Source organism: Syngnathus scovelli, chromosome 2 (genome assembly GCF_024217435.2).
Source record: "Syngnathus scovelli strain Florida chromosome 2, RoL_Ssco_1.2, whole genome shotgun sequence".
In the NCBI taxonomy this organism is placed as follows: Eukaryota; Metazoa; Chordata; class Actinopteri; order Syngnathiformes; family Syngnathidae; genus Syngnathus; species Syngnathus scovelli.
In genome coordinates, this window is record NC_090848.1 from 17,969,456 (window position 1) to 17,990,587 (window position 21,132).

Sequence of the window (21,132 nt, forward strand, 5' to 3'; positions counted from 1 at the left end):
CATGCCAACTGAAAGTCGACTTAAACTGCACACACAAATATTGCGTGCATTGAGCCTATTGCTGAAGGGGGCCCCGAGAGATAGCGGACATTGGCCAAAATCAAAAACAAAACAAAGGCACTACTTTGGATACTGCAATGATAACCTTAAGGTTAATTAATAATGGTCCAGGCTTGTTTACCTAGCAGGCATTTATGACAAATGTTCAATTTGCTTATCCATCTTGCAGGTTCTTTCTTTTTTAGGAGGGGTGTTCATTGTCCTCCTTAATTGGGGGCCCCAGGGTTTCAGGAAACGTCCCTCATGTACCATGTTGACGTGACAGGCTCAGGCGCATGACATATTCGGCTTTAAAATGACGTCAGGAAAGCGCGAGCCTCAGCAGGCAGCTCGTTTGTCAGCGGCAGAGAAGACGAGCGGCGGGAGGAGACGGAGCTGCCTTTCTCTCTCTCTCCCTCCCTCTGTGTGTGTGTGTGTCTCTCTCACACCCTCCCTCCTATCTCGCTCCATTTCGCCACTGATCGACGCGCTCGCATTCTCTTTCTCGCTCCAACTTCACCCAAACTACCGCAACCATCTCCTTCGTCATCCCTCCACAATCTTTCTTTCTTATCTCCTTTTTTCCCCCACTAGCCTTTTTTTTCTTTCCCTACCTCTCAACCAGTGATATTACCCCAAGCAGAGATGTTACCTCCTCGTTAGAGATGCTGGATCCTCTAACTCGACACGACTTCTCTCCAGCTGTATGTCAACATTTCTGGACGCTGATCAGCCTGACTACGATGTAGGAGAGAGAGCAGACGAAGATGCCTTCTACAGCTTCTGTTTTTTTTCTCTTAGTCTTGTTCGCCTTGAGAAAAAATGAAGGCAAAGTTTGAGGGTTCCTTTTTTGGCTTCCGGTTCACCTGCCCACCTACACGCGCCCATTAACCCCCTCACATTTTTTTCATCCCGTCTACTCTGAAGATTATTACCAAGTAGATTAAGTTAGAGTTTTTTTCCAGGCGTCGCTGAAGGAATTATACTTGCGCCACCTCAGTGGATATGGCTTAAATGATGTTGGCGTCACCGTTAGATGGAGAAAAGTCGGTCACTTGAGTGGCAATAAGCACTGTCGACTTTGATTGAACGCGTTCAATCTAAATGGGAGGATACCCGGTGGACTGATTCGGCATTTGAGAAGGAGAACATGTGGATAAAACGAAGTGTCGCACGCAGGTAAGATTAAAAATAGATAGATACATAAATAAACAAAGTAAACATGTCCGTACTGAATGTTTGGGTTAATTTGGAATATGTGCGCCGTGTTTCTTTCACTCCTCTCCTCATAAGGCTTTTTAAACTACGTCACTTCATAGGAGAGACTGAGAACAGTTCATTCTTGTTAGCTACAGCTTTTTAAAGAAATATTCCGTAACTATTTTCAAATCAGATGTGGCTGTTATTGTATTATTCTTATTATTATTATTATTATTATTATTATCATCATCATAAATCATCATCATTATTATTATTTTAATAACAGTTTATGTTATTATTATTTTTATTATTATTATTATTATTATTATTATTATTATTACATACTATATTTTAAGGAGTCTCGTTGAGTGAACAATTGATAACCTGAACGCTCGGGGGCGCCAATGTAACGGCGCAAGCAGCCCTTTATACTCAAGGCTGGGTCTACTCCCCACCTGTGAGAGCACACGCACCCACACACGCGCAATTATCTGGCTTATAATTGGGTGAAAGCAACAACACCAATAATGGATGCTTTTTGTTGTTGTCTAGAAAAAAAAAAAAAAAAAACAACAGAAGGGAGGCAAATGAAGACCAGACCATCCCAGACATTTCCACTTCATTAAGTGTTATGTTCTTTTGGGTAACACAGGTTTAAATGCGATACATGCAACCTACCAGCAGTTGAGATACTTGTTCTCAGATCAAATAGCTATCATTTGCATGCATGCATGAGACATACTGAACATCTCAAGGTTGACCTCACGGAAAAATGGTGTTCGCTGGAGATGTAAAAGGGAACGTGCAAATAGGCCTACCATAGTTTTGTATGAGCTGGTGCAGCTGTGCAGATCTGCCAGTTTCCAGTTCATGAAAATGCTTCGATTATGTTTCTACTTCACAGGATGTACTCCTTTCAAAGTGAAGCCAGTCATAGTAACCCAGTTTGTCTTCATCAACATTAGATCCAACTATTCCTTTATTACTTGGCAGAGAGCTGTCAATAACATGATGTCCAATAACGAACATATTCAATGAAGCAAGCAAACTACTAGTTCCTTGTTCGGACAGACAAAAAAAAAGGTTGTAGGTGTTAGGGTAGTACTGCTATTAGCACCCATGGAGATGAAGAAAAGATTACATCTAAAATATTGTCAATGAAGCATTCTATGCCTGATCACCTTCTACCAAACTTTTATTTAGCAATTGGAATTAGATCAAACTCAAGTGCACTTTAAACAACCATCGCTGCATAAATAGTGCTGTACATGGAAAAATAAGTGACGTGACAAAAAGCAGAGGTAAACAATAAAGAAAAATATAATATCATTAAAAACAAAAGCATGTCTCTTGCTGATTGAGTCAAAATCCAAAGATTAAGAATTGGCAACGAGGTTCCTTCCCTAACATTTAGCGGTCATTCCAAACGCATGACCCTGTCTAAGCCTTCCCTGAGCCCTCGGTAACTCTGATAACGTCTGGTACGCTGACCTAAGGCAGGAACTCAGAGAAGTAAGGTGGGGTGAGGCCATTTCAAGATTGGAAAACAAATAACAGACTCTTAAAAGAACTCTAAAATGAAGGGGCCAATAAAGAATAGGATAGGAGTTATGTGCTCCCTCTTACGAGTACGAGTCAGGTGGCGAGCAGTAGCCAAAGACAGATCATGTATTTAAAAGGTATCCTGAGAGGTAGGAACGGAGTCATTCAGGAATCACTATGCGCCGATAGTAAGAAAATCTTCTTCCTTATTGAAAACATGCAAAACAAAAAGACTGGTTGACAATGAGAACTCTCAACATGTCAAGTATAGAAGTGATGGGGGGAACCTGTAATCTAGCTTGATTTTTTTACCAGCAAAGATCATTCCTTAGCATTCATGTTTATTCTGTGGTTAATATTCCCCGCACCAAGCTCTCCTCCCACCAAGCCACTGGAAAGAATATCCAGCATGGTACAATGGCAAAAATATCCCTGGCAGAGACACGAGTTGCCTTTCAAGTGGGCGCTGCACTTCACATCAAAAGCATAGTTAAATATAGGAAATGGTTTAGGTGTACGTAAGAACAAACGAAAGCTGGTAACCTCAAATTAATGATTTGGGTGCTGCTTTGAATGGATGCTCAGCCTCAGGTTTGACAAAATCATTTCCATGCACAATTATGAGGATCGATCGCTACTTTTGCCTCGGAAAGAAAGCACAGTTTGACTTCTGTTCAGCTATCCAAAAACATGTTTGGCTCAACAACTTTGAAATTGTTGTAATGATTCACCGGTTTCATTGTTCAATATGTTTTAATTCCAACACAAAAAATAAAATATAATTGGTCTAATAGACTACCTCCAATTTCTCATCAAAGCTGTTTCTGCAGTTACTGGTCAGACATGAATTATTTTTGATATGGCTAGTTAAATTTTTCACAGGCGTAAAGGTGGCATATTACTGACATTCCCGTATTCATGTAATTTAGGTGCCACCCTAATATCTTCTATGAGGGTTATTAGCAAGGCCTCTCTGGAGCATGATTACCCTAATTTGCAGTGAAATAGGCTGTTGCTTTGCTCAGATTCTATCCTCCGGAGATGTCTGTGTGTCTGTAAGGTCCAGCGTCATAAATACCCGGTGCAGAAGGACCAGGACTGGTCGTCCCTGTGAAAAAGCATCAACGCAAAACATGCATGCGATTTCCTGCTGGAAACCGCACTGTTGCCAAGCAGTGAAGTGGAGGAAAAACAACTTGTACAGAAATGACAAAGCCGAGTGGCTTTGGGTGTTGGATCATTAAGTTTTGTACATAAATCCATTTTCAACAAGCTCATAAATAAATTGTAGCTATCTCAAAGGCGGAATTATATTATTGATATAATACTGATTTTTAGTATTGGTGCATCTCAAAGCAAAGCAAGATTTATTCATTTTGCCTTTGAGACAAAATTTGGCAAAGCAAGACATCACCATCTCTGTAAATGCTTGTTTACGGAGCCATTGTAGCTTCGCACATGAAGATAATTAGGTAAACGCGGACTACACCCTGAACCGGCCACTTCTCAGTCTCAGTAACTTATAGTGATAGACAACCATTCAGATTCATATTCACACCGTCACTGAATGGGAAGTAAACCCATAATTCCTGACCCAAAGTCAGGCCAAAGTACCACTGACAGCTTTTCCAGTTACTTCAACTTTACGTGATATTACTTATGAAACCACAACTTAGTCCTCCAGATAATAATAACAGTCTCTCTGAATTGCAGTTGTAGTTGGCTGAGCCTTGCAACCTCCACAGCATTTCCATTAAAGAGCAGTTGCGTGTACCGTGGGTGATGCGAGTGAGCAGGACATCAGAGACGGATCATTTCTACTCAGCAAGCACATATGCAGTGACTCGGGCTCGGGGCTGTGACAACCTGGCATTCATGTTCCGTCATACCCTCACATTCACATCTCAGCGTCCAGTTTCTCGCCATGTTGCTCGCAGGAGTCAATGAGTGTCATTTCACTTTGGTCAACTATACATATTGTGTGCGTCTCTCCTGCTAAAGCACGTCCATACTACAGAGGGAAGAACCTAACAACACAGAGCCCCCCACCCCCGGTTTATATATTGCATTTTCACTGGATCAATACAGACTCTGCAACAGATCAGATTTATTTGTCATGGACCTTGCCACTAACCGGGCTTCTCTGGGCATTTCTCAATGCGCCACATTTCACAGAAATACTTTGTAAATGATAACAGCATCTTTGAGCCACTGCACTGGAATTGAGGTGAATTGAGATTTGGGCTGCAATAAAAATAGATATGAATGTAATGGTCTTAACGTATTGGATCGTTATTCTTTTTCACCCTGTTCCCATGCACTTTGCAGCCTTGCGTAACGTTTCGAGCGTGAGGGTCATTCACACTGTAGCGAAGTCCTTGCGTACAGAGAGTAATTAGAGCGATGCAAAATCCATCGCACCTTAGACTCTTTATAATACCCCACATATGCCCATTATAATTGCTTTTGTTTGGCTTCACTCGGAATCAAGGTTCAACTTCACAAGTGTAACAAGTATCTTGTTGCCCCGCTAGACTTGCAGCTGCGCAGCCTTATTTATATTTTCACATATTTTTATTATTACTTATATTTGATACTTTTTACATTTACATTTTATATTTCCTATACAGAGGCCATTCAACTGATATTTACTTCCCAAATGCACACCTAGTATACTGAGGCTAACATTCAGCCCAATGTGACCCCCTCTGTTGTCAGAAGTAGGAAGCAATTTTGGTCATTTGCGATTTGACATTCAAGCTCACCACTGCAAAGACATTTGTGTGCCTGTGTGGCTGTGTGCTGGGTTCTGTTTTCCCAGGTTGCACAGTCAGAAATTCCACATCAACAACAGGCTACAAATGTATCGCAGTTCCACATTTAGCAATGATGTTGAAATGAAGCATTGAAGCTTTCCATCCAATTGCTTCACTTATAGACAGAAATGTCACAATGCTTCATTTGCTCTACTGCGCCAGCAAGTGGACGGTAAATGTACAATGGGGAGTGAATAACGACACAACAGCTTTGTTCATTAGCGAGTTGACATTCAAGCTCACAACTGCAGAGACATTTGTGTGGCTGAATGTGCGTGTGCATTTATACACGCTGGTTTCCCCTATTGCACAGTCAAAGTGATATCTTCAGTTTCAACACACATTAGGCGTAGTAAACGGGCCGGGCGTGCATCCAAGCTCAACTCTTTAGTGCTGTGTTTCCCAACATTTCTTGAACCAAGTCACACATTGTATTATAGGTCACGACACACCACGGAGCACAAATATCTCAGCTAGTAGTTATAATATTTTTATTTAAATCTTAAGTGAAATACATGAAAAGTGCTTCCATCGATTGTTCTTTTAGCGTGGCCGTTGAATAAAAAATATAATTCATGCAATTTATCCTTTATGGAGACCACCTTTCACTCCCTTATTTTACATCCTTTTCTTAAAAGGAGGACATAATCCCTCCATTCAGCAAACTCTGTAAAAATGCTTTCTAATTGCTTAATGGGCTCCTGGTCCCCACAAAAACAACAAGATAGTAAATTCCGAGTGACTTTAGCCGTCAATCAGGCGATGATGATGGATGCTATCGTTAAGTGCACAGTTAGTTCATAGCAATGACTCAAAGTAAAAAAAACAAAAAAAAAACAAGTAGCACCCTCAATTACCTTTCACCCTACTGATGTGAAAAAAGCTTTTGCACATCTCCCCACTCCTGTTGACAAATTGTGGTGTGGGGCCCTTTATGACGATTACGTATGGGGGCCCACACTCTGGTGCTATGCCCCTGATTGCATCTAAGAATTGATTATTTCCCCCAACCCATTAGAAAGCTCAAATTAGTATTTGAATATAATGAAATACCATCAGTTATATACTTTGTAGCTTTCTTCTAGAAAGAGACTATTAATCAAGCCTGAGTATAAGCCAGCGTACACCTCTTGACAAAAGTGATTATTCTGGGTCACGTTCCCTTAGAGCTGCTTTCCCAAACTAATAGCGTTGGCAAGGGCAGAGATTTGCCCTCATTTTGTGAACAGACTGGCTTTCGGTGTGAAAATAAATTCCCACGGCGATTTTATAAAGGTCCGAATAATTTCCACTTGATATCACTGTATGTTTTCTATACGTAACAGGACAATTAGAGTGATTTTAGAAGAATACATTATTAATCATTACTTATTTGTTATTGTCCATTGTTTGTGGATTTTTTGAGGCAGCAGTGAGAGTGATTTTAGAAGAATACATTATTAATCATTACTTATTGTTTGTTATTGTCCATTGTTTGTGGAGTATGTACTTTTAGAGAGAGCTGTTTGCCTCCAATGTGCTCGTAATTTGACTATTGACATTATAGCATAAATGAATGGATAGCAATATCCACGTGTTAGAATGGTCTGACAGTTTTCCACTGCCCTGGCAGTGATCTCTGGAGTAGAAGGTGTATACATTTCCTGGACAATACAAGTCCATATATGCGCTTACTCCAGTCACAAGATTTCACTTTATTGTCAAGGCTCAGCAGTAAATGTCGGGTTGTCAGCATGTCTGCACTGTTTGATGGACCAAACAATAGCACTATCAGAGCCATGTAGTATTTACGAGAATTGAGCTGTCATTGTGAAGTCAGACACGAAGGCCATTGTGATAAACACACAGTGATGGAAACAATCTAGTGCAATTTGACCTGAAATCTAATTAATTTACAAGTTATACTGACTGTCGAGGATGGGCATGATAATTAATCAGTCAAACGTTAAGTATTGTATTAATTGTAATTATTGGTTGATGACTCGTTTCTTGTAGCAATTAGGGTGACATGAGTGCAGTTCTCACCCCACCGGGGTCGGACCAAACTGATTCTTAGTTGCATCACGGGTGTACATGATTCTGAATCAATGATTACTCAAATAACGTGTCTGCAACATCATGGAGCAAAACACTCACTACTAGCAGCTTATTTTTAAGTTATGATGTTTTTTGGCCACACAGTTGAATGTGCACACATCGCTGAGAAACATTTGTTGCTTTTTGATCATTGAACGCCAGGTCACTACAGGTCATTACTGTTTTAAAAATAAGTAAGTAGTCATCACAGTCATTGAATTCAGTCAGTCAGACACCCATCCACACCGAGTCTGCCTATACTGCATATTTCTGTTGGTATGCCTGTATATTTTCAGTATTCACACTCGTGGGGCCATTGTTAGAATTTGATGAAGCAGTCAAATGCAGCTTTTTTAGCCGGCCGGTGGAGTCCTATCTGCCCTCACAGTGAGCTGTGAAAGGGGACGTGCCCTTGTTCTCTGGCCTGGATGTTATCAGAGAATTTTCACACACCCCACGAGAGGGGAAAGATTGCTGCCTCGCTCCTTCCATGGTCTCTCTTTTCTTTTTCAATCGGTTGCTCTGTTTGGGTAATATAAATGCATGGTCTCCCTCCCTCTATTTTAAGTCTTCTCCCCTGTGTGAACCAGTTGTCCTCGAGGCTGGCAGAATTAGGGGAAGTGGAATGGATGGAACTACATTCTATGAGCTCTCACCAGCATCACTTGATGGTTCCTGTATATGCTGTCTTTCTTTATGAACCTTTTGAATTTGCTCAATCAAGCAAGACAACTTTCGTAGATACTTAGGCATATGTCCTCGAGTATCAGACTTAAAAGGGAGCCATAATCCTCACGCTCATTCCCCTGAGGCGTTTTAAAAAAACAGTGTTTCAAGGTTTTGCTGGGAAAAAAAAAAAAAATCTTGGCTATAAATAAAATACAACACAGTCATTTTCAATTGGAAAAATATCTCCCAGGCCAAAGAAATAGATGATTGTTACATTTTTATAGAATTTCTGTGTAGAAATTGATAATTGTCATAAATAAATATTACGCAAACAAAGGATCCTTGAGGGCTGACCGCGATCCATTCAATATGGTATCACTGTTTCTACAGACAGTAAGGATATGTTACTAAATGACAAATCTCTGACCCAATAGCATTATTTTGAATAGAGGTAATATTGGCTGATGAAATCATCCAACTTTATTGGTCGGGCCCCGATAGAGTGTGATCTCACTCTCATGTAATTTAATACGTACAGCGGTTTTAAATTAGGATTTTATGCAACTTAGAGAGTTTTTAAAACATTTGGTTGAACTTCAAAACATCCGTCAGATGAATTCAAATTAAGAAGTTACATATCACCCGCTAAAACAGAAACTTTGAGTGCACCATCACAGTCAGAGAACAAATATAATCGTAATTTGCACCCAAAAAAAACCTGACCTAATTGCTATCTAACAAACGTTTGTGATAACAAGATATCTGTTAATATGTTCAGAAAGTTCCCTCTACACCTGCGCTGTCTGCTTGGATCCACCAGGGAAAACCACTCACTGTAGTTTGAAACTTCCTCAACTGAAGCTGCAACTCTTTCTCTTTGTGGCTTTTTTGTAACATTTATAGATGTGTGTGTGTGTGTGTGTTTGAGAGATTTCACATGTAGATGCACTATCAATTGCTAGTGCTCCCATGAATAACAGAGCTAGTTATGTTTCGTTCACTGGAAATGTAGCAAGGGCCTGAATACCTAACACAAAACGGGACACGGGAACGTCCCACTGAGAGATAAAACAAGGCAGCCATTGAACCATTGATTCAGTCTAAATCCTGTCTAGCACAGAAAATCTGCTACCACACTTGCCTTTTACAGGATTGGAGTCACCTTCATCAAGGGACCTTTCAATCACTGTGTGGGTTAGAAAATGATGTGTACTCAGTGGTGAGGCTGTCAAGACCATGCTGATAACATTTCTAGCGACGACAGCCTTGGGATGCGAGGCAATATGATGAAAGAAGAGATGCCTTTTTCACCCCCCTCAAATGGGAAGACCACCTATTGAAGCATCACTTCTGCAAACTCAAGTTCCAACTAAGACTTGCATGACTCCACACCAGCGATCAGTGTAATATTAGACACTAGAAGTCAATATGGAAGTCAATACGTATGATCCAACTGCACCCACAAATGGGTGTTCCTATTTTGGATGGTTTTAAACACCTGAACGTCCCCTAATAGCAGACCAAGGGCTCAAATATGACTTAGTTTTTTAATTTGGTTCACAAGGTCAACAGCAGTAAAGTCACTTTATGTAACCAGTTTCTGTTTCAGTGTTAAAGTGTCACATTCAAGAGTATGGCCCGATTTGTTTAAGAATACAAAAGAACAGTGAATGCAGTAACGTCACTTGATGGTGAGCTTCCGTTCCCGAATGAAAGTGCGCCGCTCAGAGGAAATGAACTGAGAAAAGAATGAATCAGTTCAGGAAGTGATCTGTTCAGTCACTCAGAGGGTGTGTTCTTTGACACATTTGCAATCGACACTATATTATTGCACCCTGCCCTTTGCCTCAAAGTTAGCTGGGATAGTGTCCAGTTCACAGCAACCTACATTTTAATGCAGTGACAAATGGTACTAAGACCAGAACATGTGGAAGCTGGTTCATAGTGGCATCAGGTGGTTGCGCAATTAATCTCAGCTGTTTTGACAGTTCCAGGCCACAATTCTCTCTCTTCGGAAAAATACCACTGTCAGTTTATCATACTGCATCTATATGAAATCCATGAGGAAGTGCTGAAATGAAGCAAAAAGAATGTCTGTATAATAAATTTTCTCAAGTGTGTCAGTTCCCATATTTCCAAAGCTCTCAACTTCCATTCTGAGTCATTTCAAATCTCAAGAGAACAGATTAATGCTCACACATTAAAAAAAGGTTATGAGGACAATCTTTATCCTAAAAGCTGAATAACTACAGAGTAAAAACATTCATACTCATCCTTCAGTCTTCATTTTGTTCAGCATTTTGTTGTGAACCTAACTATGAAGACCATCCTTGCTTCATTTGGCATTATGTGGGTCATTTGATGCTTCATGGTGCTTAGGACTTGGAACGTTCGGGTAATTAGTGAGTCCTCACTGTTCGTGTTTGCAAAGCTGGGACTGGGGGAAACAAACAAATGAGAAAAAAAACATCTAAAAATGTTTGCAATTGAGGCACTGCTATAGTATTGGATGAAAGTAGTAGGCGTATGGCTATTGAAATTTGGAATGGTTACATCAAAGTATGAAATCAACTTTCTGTGCTAAGGTCAAGCTTTTCTAATCTTCCCATTCTTGCTATTAACATGAACAGGAATCCTCCCCACTACACCAGAGTTTCTAATCGTTTAATGTTCAGCTCCAGATGTGGCTTTCAAATAAAAATCCATCTGTCTTTTTCTCCATTAAAAAAAGCATAGACTACCACAATTCTTTGTGACCCACCCAGGGCTCCGAATCAGGGAACATCACAATCTGCACTAAAGGGATTTCCAGACGTATTGTTTAGGCTTAACTTTTCACTTAAGTTGGTAATGATGCTATGATGGAACATGTGGTCTTAAAAAGAACCCATTTCCATCAGAAAGCAATCCGGTATGCTCACATTGCTAATACAGTTTTTATCTGCCATCTGTGCTGCACATTTTTCACAGTATAGGATGTCAAAATTTTAGACTTTTACATTGGCTGTTGAATTCTTTTTGTTGGGGGGGGGGGGGGGGTCAAATTCCAAAGGTATGGACAGCTTGCAAGTGTTTTATTAAGGCAGATGGCCTGGTCTTGTTTGTTGAAAACATCTCCAATCCAAAAGTCTTCTTCAGTTCTTTCAGTGTGGTATCCCCCCTATTTATGTCTTGATGGGTATGTTACCCGGAGGTGTTAAAAAATGGGGTGTTGTTGTTTTCCAATCTGATTGAGTAAATGTGCTTATCAATCAATTAGCTAGTAACCTTTTTTTCCTCTCCATAATTCATTACTTTTTTTACACTGCCAACTTGAATTAATGAATAAAGGAATGGGCATTCTAAATTTTTTTATTTTCATCCCATTCATCGGTTAATTAAAAAAAAAAAAACACTGCATCATATGTTATTTTCTATGAACAGAGAAGCCACTGTATTTGAATTTAGCAGAATAAATTCTCTATGCCTCTTTGCTGTTGCCACAGCCACGAGCAACAGTGCAAAGGCAAGGAAGGTGCCTAGCAAACAGCCATAAAAATAAATCCAGGCATTGCAATATTCTACCCTGGAATCGCCTCCAGTGTGATGATAACCAAGATCTCAGTAGTCATGGCCAAAGTTCTTGAAATACTAACTTCACCTGTCAATAATATTGTACGTCGACCTTGTCACTGCTGTGTCATGACTACATCAGTTAACTTTTATGGCGCAATTAAAATGCCACCCTAAATTATTTCGCAGCCAGCATACTTGTGCTTTCCTCTCCACGCTTTATATCCGGAAGCAAGTTTCATGATCTCCTAATATTAGTGAGTCTTATGGAGGCGCTTCATGCAAACATCCCTTTGGGTCAAGATTTCTTTGATATATGTCCTGTTCTCGGTCTACTGCAACTCAAGGAGTGCTATCAATCATCACAATGCACTTAAGAGTATTTTAATTAGCCTCTGGGAAACATATGCTGTTGTGTCTGCAGTAACTAAGGCATGAAATGAAAATTATTCATAGGATATGTACCCTTGTGTGTTGCTTTAATTATTCTTGGGCTCATAGGCATCTGTAAATTCAAGTTCCAAATTCTAAACGTAAAAGGAGAAAGCCATAATCGTTTCATGTTGTGCATTCACTTTTGGCTGACCTTTACACTTTTAATTCAAGTGGGTATCAGTGAAACTCATTATTATTGCCCCTTAATTGAGTAGAAGTTATGGAGTAAAACTTGGCCAAGAGTTTAAATGGAGGGTAAATACAGACATTAATCGAAATCATAGCCCCTTACTTATCAAATTTGTATGGTTTGAATAAGTAGTGCACAGCCTGAATCTAAAATGATTTTTTTCCTTTAATGTCTTCTTTTATCTGCAGTCCATCTGCTTTGAGGCCAGGCAGCTGTGTGGGGCACCGGGTGTGGATTCTGCTGGCAATGACCCACATGACCTTTGACTTCTCCGACTGCAGCCCCCTCAGTCAAGGTTTGGGGCTCAAACTCATGCCTAAGCCGGTGCCTCGCTCAAGACCTCGTCTGCAGCCCGTTTGGGACACGCCGAACAAGATCCACTGGAGAACAGTGAGTCCTCTGGCGCGCAGGCTTTTGAGCCCTATCCCTCCGCCACAAGACAGTAAATTAGGGATCGGGCCAAAAGTTACAGTGCAAAAGCCTCGTAAGCCCGTGCACAAACGACCGACACCGTGTAAGGAATGCCAGTTGGTGTACTCTGAAAAGGAGATGGGTGATCCGGTAATAGCGGAATCTTCAGCGGCTTTTTCCAGAAGGAACAGAGGAGGCGAAGCAAGGTTGCTCCTTAGAGCCAGAAGACAGCTCAAATGGGAGAGCTTTGACAAGTCTCAGGAGGGCCGGACTACTACAGTGGCCGGGTTTATTGACTGGGGACCCACAGGGACAGATAGTGTAGATGAGAATGGTAAACAAGAGCCCAAAGTTAACCTTCCCACTCGGGCCTCAACTACCACAGTGGTTGCAACCACTAGCACTAGTACAAGGCTCTCCCAAAGGACATTTATTATGGTGACTACACCGGACCCCAAGAGGCTAAGCACCACCAAGGCCACAAACAGCTTTGGGGAGACTGTCAAGCCACCAAAGCCATATGGGGATACATCAGGTAAGATATCGGCATTGATTTGGTTACCAGTTCATCTATCACTGCCGCATGGATTTATTGTGCGGAGAACAAAGATTACAGTCTTGTTTGGATTGCTTTCAGATTTTTCTCTCCACCAAACAAGATGAGAGGTTGTTTTCATCCCTCCTGGTTGTCTTTGTGTTATTTAGTTACATTGTTTGGCTTGAACAAAAAAATACACAAATGATCTGCATTAACTTTGTGGATCGATAATATTTTGGTGCATAGCGAAAGAAAATTGTAGACTGAGACTCCACCTTGCCACAGATGCACATACGTACAGTACTACTGTTTCACTCACAGTATATCACATTATGAACCATGACTTCACTTTGCGAGGAAGAAATATTTTTTATTAATGTTCATCACTAATATTTATTTGCGCTTTTTAAAAGTTCACTCTATGTGCCACTCACCCCTACCACCAAAGTTAGTAAAGTCAGTTTTTTTGTTTATAGATTCTTTATAGTTTCTTTGCTTTTGGATAGAAAAGTATTATATTATAGATTCATTATTAATAACAGATTGACTTTTTGGTGGGTAGCAATGTAAATTAAAAGATTGTGGTAAAATGCTTTTGCCAGGTATTTTTTTTGTTGATATATAGACTAAAACCTATTCTAACTTGGTGCACTTCTACACCATCCTTATTGGCTCTTTAGTTTGTGTGTGTGTTCCAGTACTTAACATACAAAAATTATCCTGTAGGGAATATTAGATCAACAGTTCCCTCAAGTCCAAAAGACGACTCAGTATGGAGTAGTTACACGTCATGTTGAACAACATTTGAACATGTGTTGCAGCTGTATGCCAGAAGACAATTGTCTTGTCAGCATTGTTTTGATCTCTCCGTTTTTTCATGATTGGGAGGTTAGCAGGGGATTTAAAAGTCTGATTTAATAATAACAATGTGAACAACTGCTAAATGAAAGATAATGGGAGAATAAAAAGGTCAGATTTTTCCAATTGGGTGCGTGTTACTACATCAATGGACAGACTCATCAGAAGACATGAATAGAATCACTTTGCATGTCAAGGCCCAGGTGCCTTACTGTTGCAGAAAACCTTACTTTGCTTTCCCAACACATTAAGACATGTCTGCTCATAGTGGCCCTGAGCTAAGATATAATTACCACACATCCATTAACCGCACAAGATGGCTGATTAAATACAATGTGGATGGAAACAAAGTTCCACAGGAGAGCTGAGTGTGTGTGTGTGTATATATTATGTGTTTATGTGAATCATGCACCTCCTTCAAACCACAATGTTATCAAAGTCAAAGTCAAAGTCAGCTTTATTGTCAATTTCTCCACATGCCAAAGACACACAAAGAAACCGAAATTTCGTTCCCCCCTATCCCACGGTGACAAGACATGGCTCACAACAGACAAACAAGTAAACAAGTATAACAAAAGCGCGCTGAATAAATAATGAATAAATAACACAACAATAAATAAATAAATAAATAAATAAATAAATAGGAGGAGCAGAAAAAAAAAAAGGAGCAAGTGCGCGTACAGCAGACATTCCCGAAAATAGCGCAACAGTGCCGCACGCTACGCAGAAGGGGGTAGCGAGTTCAGGGCCCTAACAGCCTGGAGAAAGAAGCTGTTGGCGAGTCTGGTGGTGCGGGAGCGCAGGCTCCTGTACCTCTTCCCAGAGGGCAGAAGGTCAAACAAAGAGTGAGCCGGGTGACTCACATCTCTGGCAATCAGCATCTGCAACTAAAAAACAAAGAAAAGTTGCACTTTATTTTTTAAACACATTTAGCATCAACAGCACTCCCTGCTGAATGTAACATTGTTGACGTATAAAACACATTTTCCCCCAGATTCAGATGATTAGTTTAATTGAATACATTCAAAGTAACTGCAGTATACTGTATAACTTTTTTAAATACTTATTATAACTTTACATAAGGCTTCTGTCACTGCAGATTAGGAAAAAAGTACTTATCATAATTAGACAGGCTCTCAGTAACTGTGAGATTACAGTATGTGCACTCACCCTTGCACTAAATAATCTGCATGAGTCAAACTGACTCATGAATAACGTCAGCAGTCAGCACAAATGAAAGCCATTAACGTGCTTTGTCTGAGTGAATAAGCATGCATATAATATGACCGTTATTATCTCGTGCATTTATATTTGTCGAGAATATACTTGGTGTGCGGGTGTTTAGTGCACAGTCCTCTAATTAATTCTGAAAAACATCCCACTGACATTGAAGTAGTTGGTGAGGAGTAGACTTCAGTTGACATTTCTGTGTATCAAGTATTAATACAATAAACTTTGAAACGCAATCTTCTGAGCATGCTATAAAAACACTGTCAAGATTTGTTGTCTACCAAAATGAAACGTCTCTGTACATTACATCAAATGTTCTTGCTCTTCGGTATACACACAGGCAATCCTAATTGAACTTGCTATGGACGTTTTGTCTCTTCCATCCTGTTGATATAGTCATTACTACAAATCGACTTTTTTTTTCCCCCTTGCATTGGATAATGGATGATGTAATTCAGAGCCTCATGCTCTTTCTTGACACAGTAGTGGGAGCAAAGCAGTATATCCAATGACCGCAACATGACATTCCCTATGGCCCATTTTGCAGACCAATACCACTCATACTAGCTTGCTCAGCCAAAACAGAACATGAAAGGTAACCCATTGCTTAACCAAAGGATTCAATAGTCGTAGTATTTTGCAAATACTAAGATCAATGTCAACTCAACAAACCATCAACTCACTCAACACCACACACACAGCACTTTTGTCACCAAATAACGCAACTGGGCGAAAACAATAGAACTGATCACTAAATTACTTACTGTACTTACACCTACTATAAACAAGAGAGAAACTAAAAAATATGAAAATTATTCTTGATGTTGTTGGTGTTGTTTAAACCGTCAACTCACTCAACACCACACACACAGCGTTTTTGTCACCATTGTATAGGCTATAAGAGATGATTGAAAACATAATCAGTAAAAGCGCTTTTGACAATTTTGCCCTCAACAAATTCCAGTTAAATACTAATATAAAAGCAAATAAAAGCAAACTGGGACATTTGTGATATATTGTGCTCTCCCCCAGCCTAAAGTGTAGAGGTGACTGAGTAACTGGAAGGTTGAGTAAGTAAGTGAGGTCAATGAAAAGAGTCAATAAATGAATTTTGTATTCGCAGGAGCGCAATGCGAGGACATGTAAAATGCATGTTAAGTGTCTCAGGAGTTAAAGTTTAAAGTAGCACATTCACTGAGCATTGAAATGTAGCATTTAAACCTGTGGTAAGACAACTAAAGAAGCCCCTTGAAAAATAGCATACAGAGAAAAGACATGGAAATACAGAAACGACTTTTACTATCAGTAAACCTGGCAGTCCAATTCATTTGCCTGCGATCACTAGTGACGATTGAAAGTGGATAAAAATCAATCTTCTTCTCCTGGGTATTTAATCTAGACTTAAATGCTGATGTCTGCTGACAGGCGAGGCAAGGTGAGGCACACCCCCTTTTTTCACGATTTACACCCAGCCAGGAGGACATGAAGAGACTAGAATGTGCAGATGCTGTATGTCCTTTGCTCAGCAACTTCTTCAGGGCTTCACATATTCGCCTTAAGCAAGAGAGGAGCAGATGCTGGCCATTTCTGATCCCACTATTAGACGGGAGATAGTCATTTGGAATATTTGAGATGGATGACATGCTACTATACGTCTGATCATTTCTTTTGGCTGCATTATACTGCCTGATACAACACTGCCAGAGTTCTCAACACCCAGAGAGAATTCCACCATTGCAATAAAATTTTAAATAATTGTTAAATTCCCTCTTTTTCCCAACAAACATTTACAGGATGTGACATATTCAATAAATGTAATACATGTGCAAATGCACAAATCTCTTATAAGCGATGCCACCATAGTAGCAATATGCCCCAGCTTCCTCTTTTTGGCCTCCTTTTGAGAAATTTCCATCCAGACTAACTAAATTATTCAGGGATGCCTTTGACAATGAGAGCGATGCATTGTAGAGCAATTGTTTCTGATCTCTCCTTCAACCTTTCCCTCATTTCTCTCTGCCCCACACTCCACTTTGCTTCTCTCAGCACTCTGTCCTTCAATAAGTGTTTTAGATTGCCTGGTGGCTCAGTGGAAATCAGTATAGATTGACACTTTGACACCAACGTTAATTGCCAATTCCTAACTATCAGCAGTCCGCCTTTGACGGAAGTCTTCCCCTCACCTGTCCTGTCAAGGTTTCTGGTTCTGGCAGAGGTGAGCTTGGATGAGTTACAAAGGGTTAGGGTGTATCAAATATGTCTTTGTGAAGCACAGCTGGTAGTGAGGTCGCCGTATTTCTTTAAGCTTTGTCGCTGTTTAACAGATAAGGGCCGTTCCCCACATGATTCAAAGGCATTATGAGCAAAAGCTGCGTGGGTGTTGTCTCCATTAGCTCCACATGTCTCCTATGCCAATTGCCTGCAGTGCAATTATACACTGATGGCCAGGCAGACGCACAAAATGAAAGCTGTTTGACACCTAGCAATTTCACACTCCCTTCCTATTTAGTATACATCCCATTAATCAACTGTTACGTCATTTATTTTAGCAGATAAATAGCCTCCGCATCCTCACTCTTTGATAGTTTGAATTCATAGCCGTTCTCACAACAGATTTTCATGTACGGTAACCGATTGCTTAAATTGCCCTTTTACCTGATTTGTACTAGTTCGAGTAACTTGTCACATAAAATTCCAAGCATACAAGCATAAACTGTTGTTGGTTGCTCATTGGTCGAGCAGATTTGTCATTGCCACGTCACTGACTAAAAATGACAATACATGGTTAAAAATTAAAAAAAAATAAACACATGCTCACGTTAGGGGTTAAGGATAAAACCCAGACACAAAGAGAGACTTTTTTTTTTTTAATATATAGAGTGTATCAAAAAGGCTCTTCTCTTTTCTTCAGTTTGGCCTCCAAATATTACAAGTTAGTTGTGACTCGCTAATCATCTGTTAACTTCCATTACTGTGGGCATATTTCTGCATCATCTTGAGAAGTTTACCGCCTTGCGTTCTCTGGCGTCAAATCCACAAGGAGCCTCAACTGCCCGTCGGACCAACACTGGAATATTTAATTACATTGCTGTTCCCTGTCAACCCTGGCAACTAGAGCTCACGCTCGCTACTCTGCCGCTAATGTGGAGGGAGTTGGCCATTTGGGAGGAATCTTATGGCATGACAGAAAGCGATTTTAGGTGATTTCTTTTTCGATTAATAAAATGGTTACTAAGTCCCTCAATTGAAAAAAAAAAATAAAGTAGTGAAATACGGGGTTTACTGTATTGATTCTCCACCTACCCCTTGTTGCATTTTTCCTTCTTTTACTTGGTTGATAGTTTTTAATTTTTTTATCCACTGTTATTTTTTTTTTTAATAGATAATGTGTGTACAGTCATACAACCTGCACTGGTGTATTTTCAGATTACCTTTACATGCACATTTATTAACAGGGCTCAGAATTTTTATATAAAGCTCCAGATCTTTTATTAGGTAGCAAGGGGGCATAATCCATTTCACCACTATCCTTTGTCGTGTACATCAAAGGATCAGGAAGCCATTAGTAGAGACTGCATCGCTTGCTTTCCAGAGGTCTCTTCTGTACCCTTCATCTTTATCTACTGTACTCTTTATCATCTTCTCTACCGCATTTACTTGCCAGCAATTTCACCAAACGTAGTACCTTTAAAGCAAGGTGCCTGCCAAAAGTGATTTTTCAGCCTGACTGGCAGCACAATGATTTAATACATACTCAATGTAAATGGTCCTTCTGTTTCCTCCTCCGTTTCTTCGTGTAGCTCCATAATTGTTTTTTCTTCATTTTTCTTCTTAGTTTCACTTAACACTTTTACTGTAACATATTTTATTTAAGCATCATTATTTATTAACTCACTCACTTCCAGCTGTTTTCAAAGCAGTTTTTCCCATATTTAGAGCATTTTGACAGATGTTGTTCTATAAATGGACACAGCCATGTCGTCAGTCATGGCCAGAGAAGCTATGAAGGAAATGCAAATGACTTGTCAAAAGTTAATCTGTCTTTTCTGCGGTAAAGGGCTCCTGATTGCAGCAGGAAGTTAAGGCTTTCCCCTGCCAAGTATAGATATCATTTATCCAAGGTTGATTTGGACCAGAGAAGTTTATAATCCGAGAGGAGGCCGTCCAGCCGGGCGGCAGGCGGCTTTTCCAAAATGACTGAGCTGCACTGCCTTTTGGGCTTTCCAAAGACAAATTAGCTTGGATCAGTCCCACTAGACAGCTGGTTGATGGAGAGGTGAGATGTATAAGGCCCACTGAGGCCTTTTCATCATGACGGCTCTTTTCTTTCTCCTCTTGAAGCATGTCACCTGCTGCAATATATCATTGTGTCCAGTCAACTTTCATGCATGGTCACTCACACAAATGGCATGTTAATAATGCTATAATATTAAACAATGAACTTGTGTAAAAAAAACATAACGTCACGGTTTTTGTTGTGGGTTTGGGTTATCGTCTACATTAGTGTGGGGAAAAGAAATTCAACCAGTATCTTGCACAGACTTTGAACTAAGGGTTTGATATACATAGTAAGCCCATATCAAATTTAGCAAGCAGATGAGTAGGACTATGTGATTAATTTACGAAAAGTAAGAAGTAATTTTAATTAAGAAAATATTTTTAGTTTTCTGATGTTAAAAAATGAAATATTTTATTATTACTATTATTATTATTTCTATTTTAAAATCTTTAAAAACTTGTGTTTGGTTTCAAGAGAAGTCAATATCAATAAGGCCATATTGCCCAGCCCTACCAAGAACACTGAGCATTTTCTGTTTTTTATTAGATTTAGGGGGGCTTTCAACTATTAATTTTATTTGTCTCTTCTCGTTTCTTGACTGTATTTTAGGTTTGGCAGTTCACCAGATAATCACTATCACTGTGTCTCTCATTATGGTTATCGCAGCCTTGATCACAACACTCGTCCTTAAAAACTGGTAGGAAAGTCTCCTTTCTTTTTAGTCTGACAAAACAATGTAGAGAAAACTTTACAATTTTCTTCAGATATGTCTGTAGAATTCTCAAGCATAAGGTATGATTTTATTTTGGTTTCTTGTCTTTGGTACGTGTTTTTGTAGCTGTGCACAGTCAGGAAATGGCCGCCACAATAGCCATCAGCGCAAGATCCACCAGCAGGAAGAAAGCTGCCAAAACTTGACAGATTTCACCCCAGCCAGGGTTCCAAGCAAGGTGGATATTTTCACTGCCTACAATGACAGCCTGCAGTGCTCTCGTGAGTGTGTTCGGACGGCGGTGCCCATCTACACTGATGAGATGATCCAGCAGACGCCCGTCTACAAGTCTGCTTACAATGGAAACAGGTACACTTGACAAGGACACAGCACGCATTTCATTTCATGTGCTTCATACAGAATGTGTGTACTATTTATTACAATGGAATTCTTGATGTTGCACAAGTTGGAATTTCATCAAAAATTTTGGTCTCAAAATCGCACGTTTTAGCTTCCAAACCACCAGGAAAAGTGCTGTATATTTGTACACTTGTGATAACAATACTGTAAAGTGTTTCATTCTTT

The 21,132-nt window shown here is 39.9% G+C and overlaps 1 protein-coding gene and 1 long non-coding RNA gene across 2 annotated transcripts in view; one reads left to right on the forward strand and one right to left on the reverse strand.

Moving 5' to 3' along the window:
- The first annotated feature begins 394 nt into the window (after positions 1–394).
- The window catches only part of ajap1 (adherens junctions associated protein 1), a 37,725-nt gene continuing 16,987 nt past the window's right edge, over positions 395–21,132 (forward strand). The window contains exons 1-4 of the mRNA XM_049754955.2: positions 395–1,218; positions 12,708–13,465; positions 20,445–20,532; positions 20,674–20,916. Of these exons, the coding sequence (XP_049610912.1) occupies positions 1,190–1,218; positions 12,708–13,465; positions 20,445–20,532; positions 20,674–20,916 (1,118 nt within the window). The 5' untranslated portion in view covers positions 395–1,189. The remainder of the gene's footprint in view (positions 1,219–12,707; positions 13,466–20,444; positions 20,533–20,673; positions 20,917–21,132) is intronic.
- Positions 9,904–21,132, reverse strand: part of LOC125989019 (uncharacterized) — a 37,319-nt gene continuing 26,090 nt past the window's right edge. Inside the window, exon 3 of the long non-coding RNA XR_007488578.2 lies at positions 9,904–10,779. This is a non-coding gene — a long non-coding RNA (uncharacterized lncRNA). The remainder of the gene's footprint in view (positions 10,780–21,132) is intronic.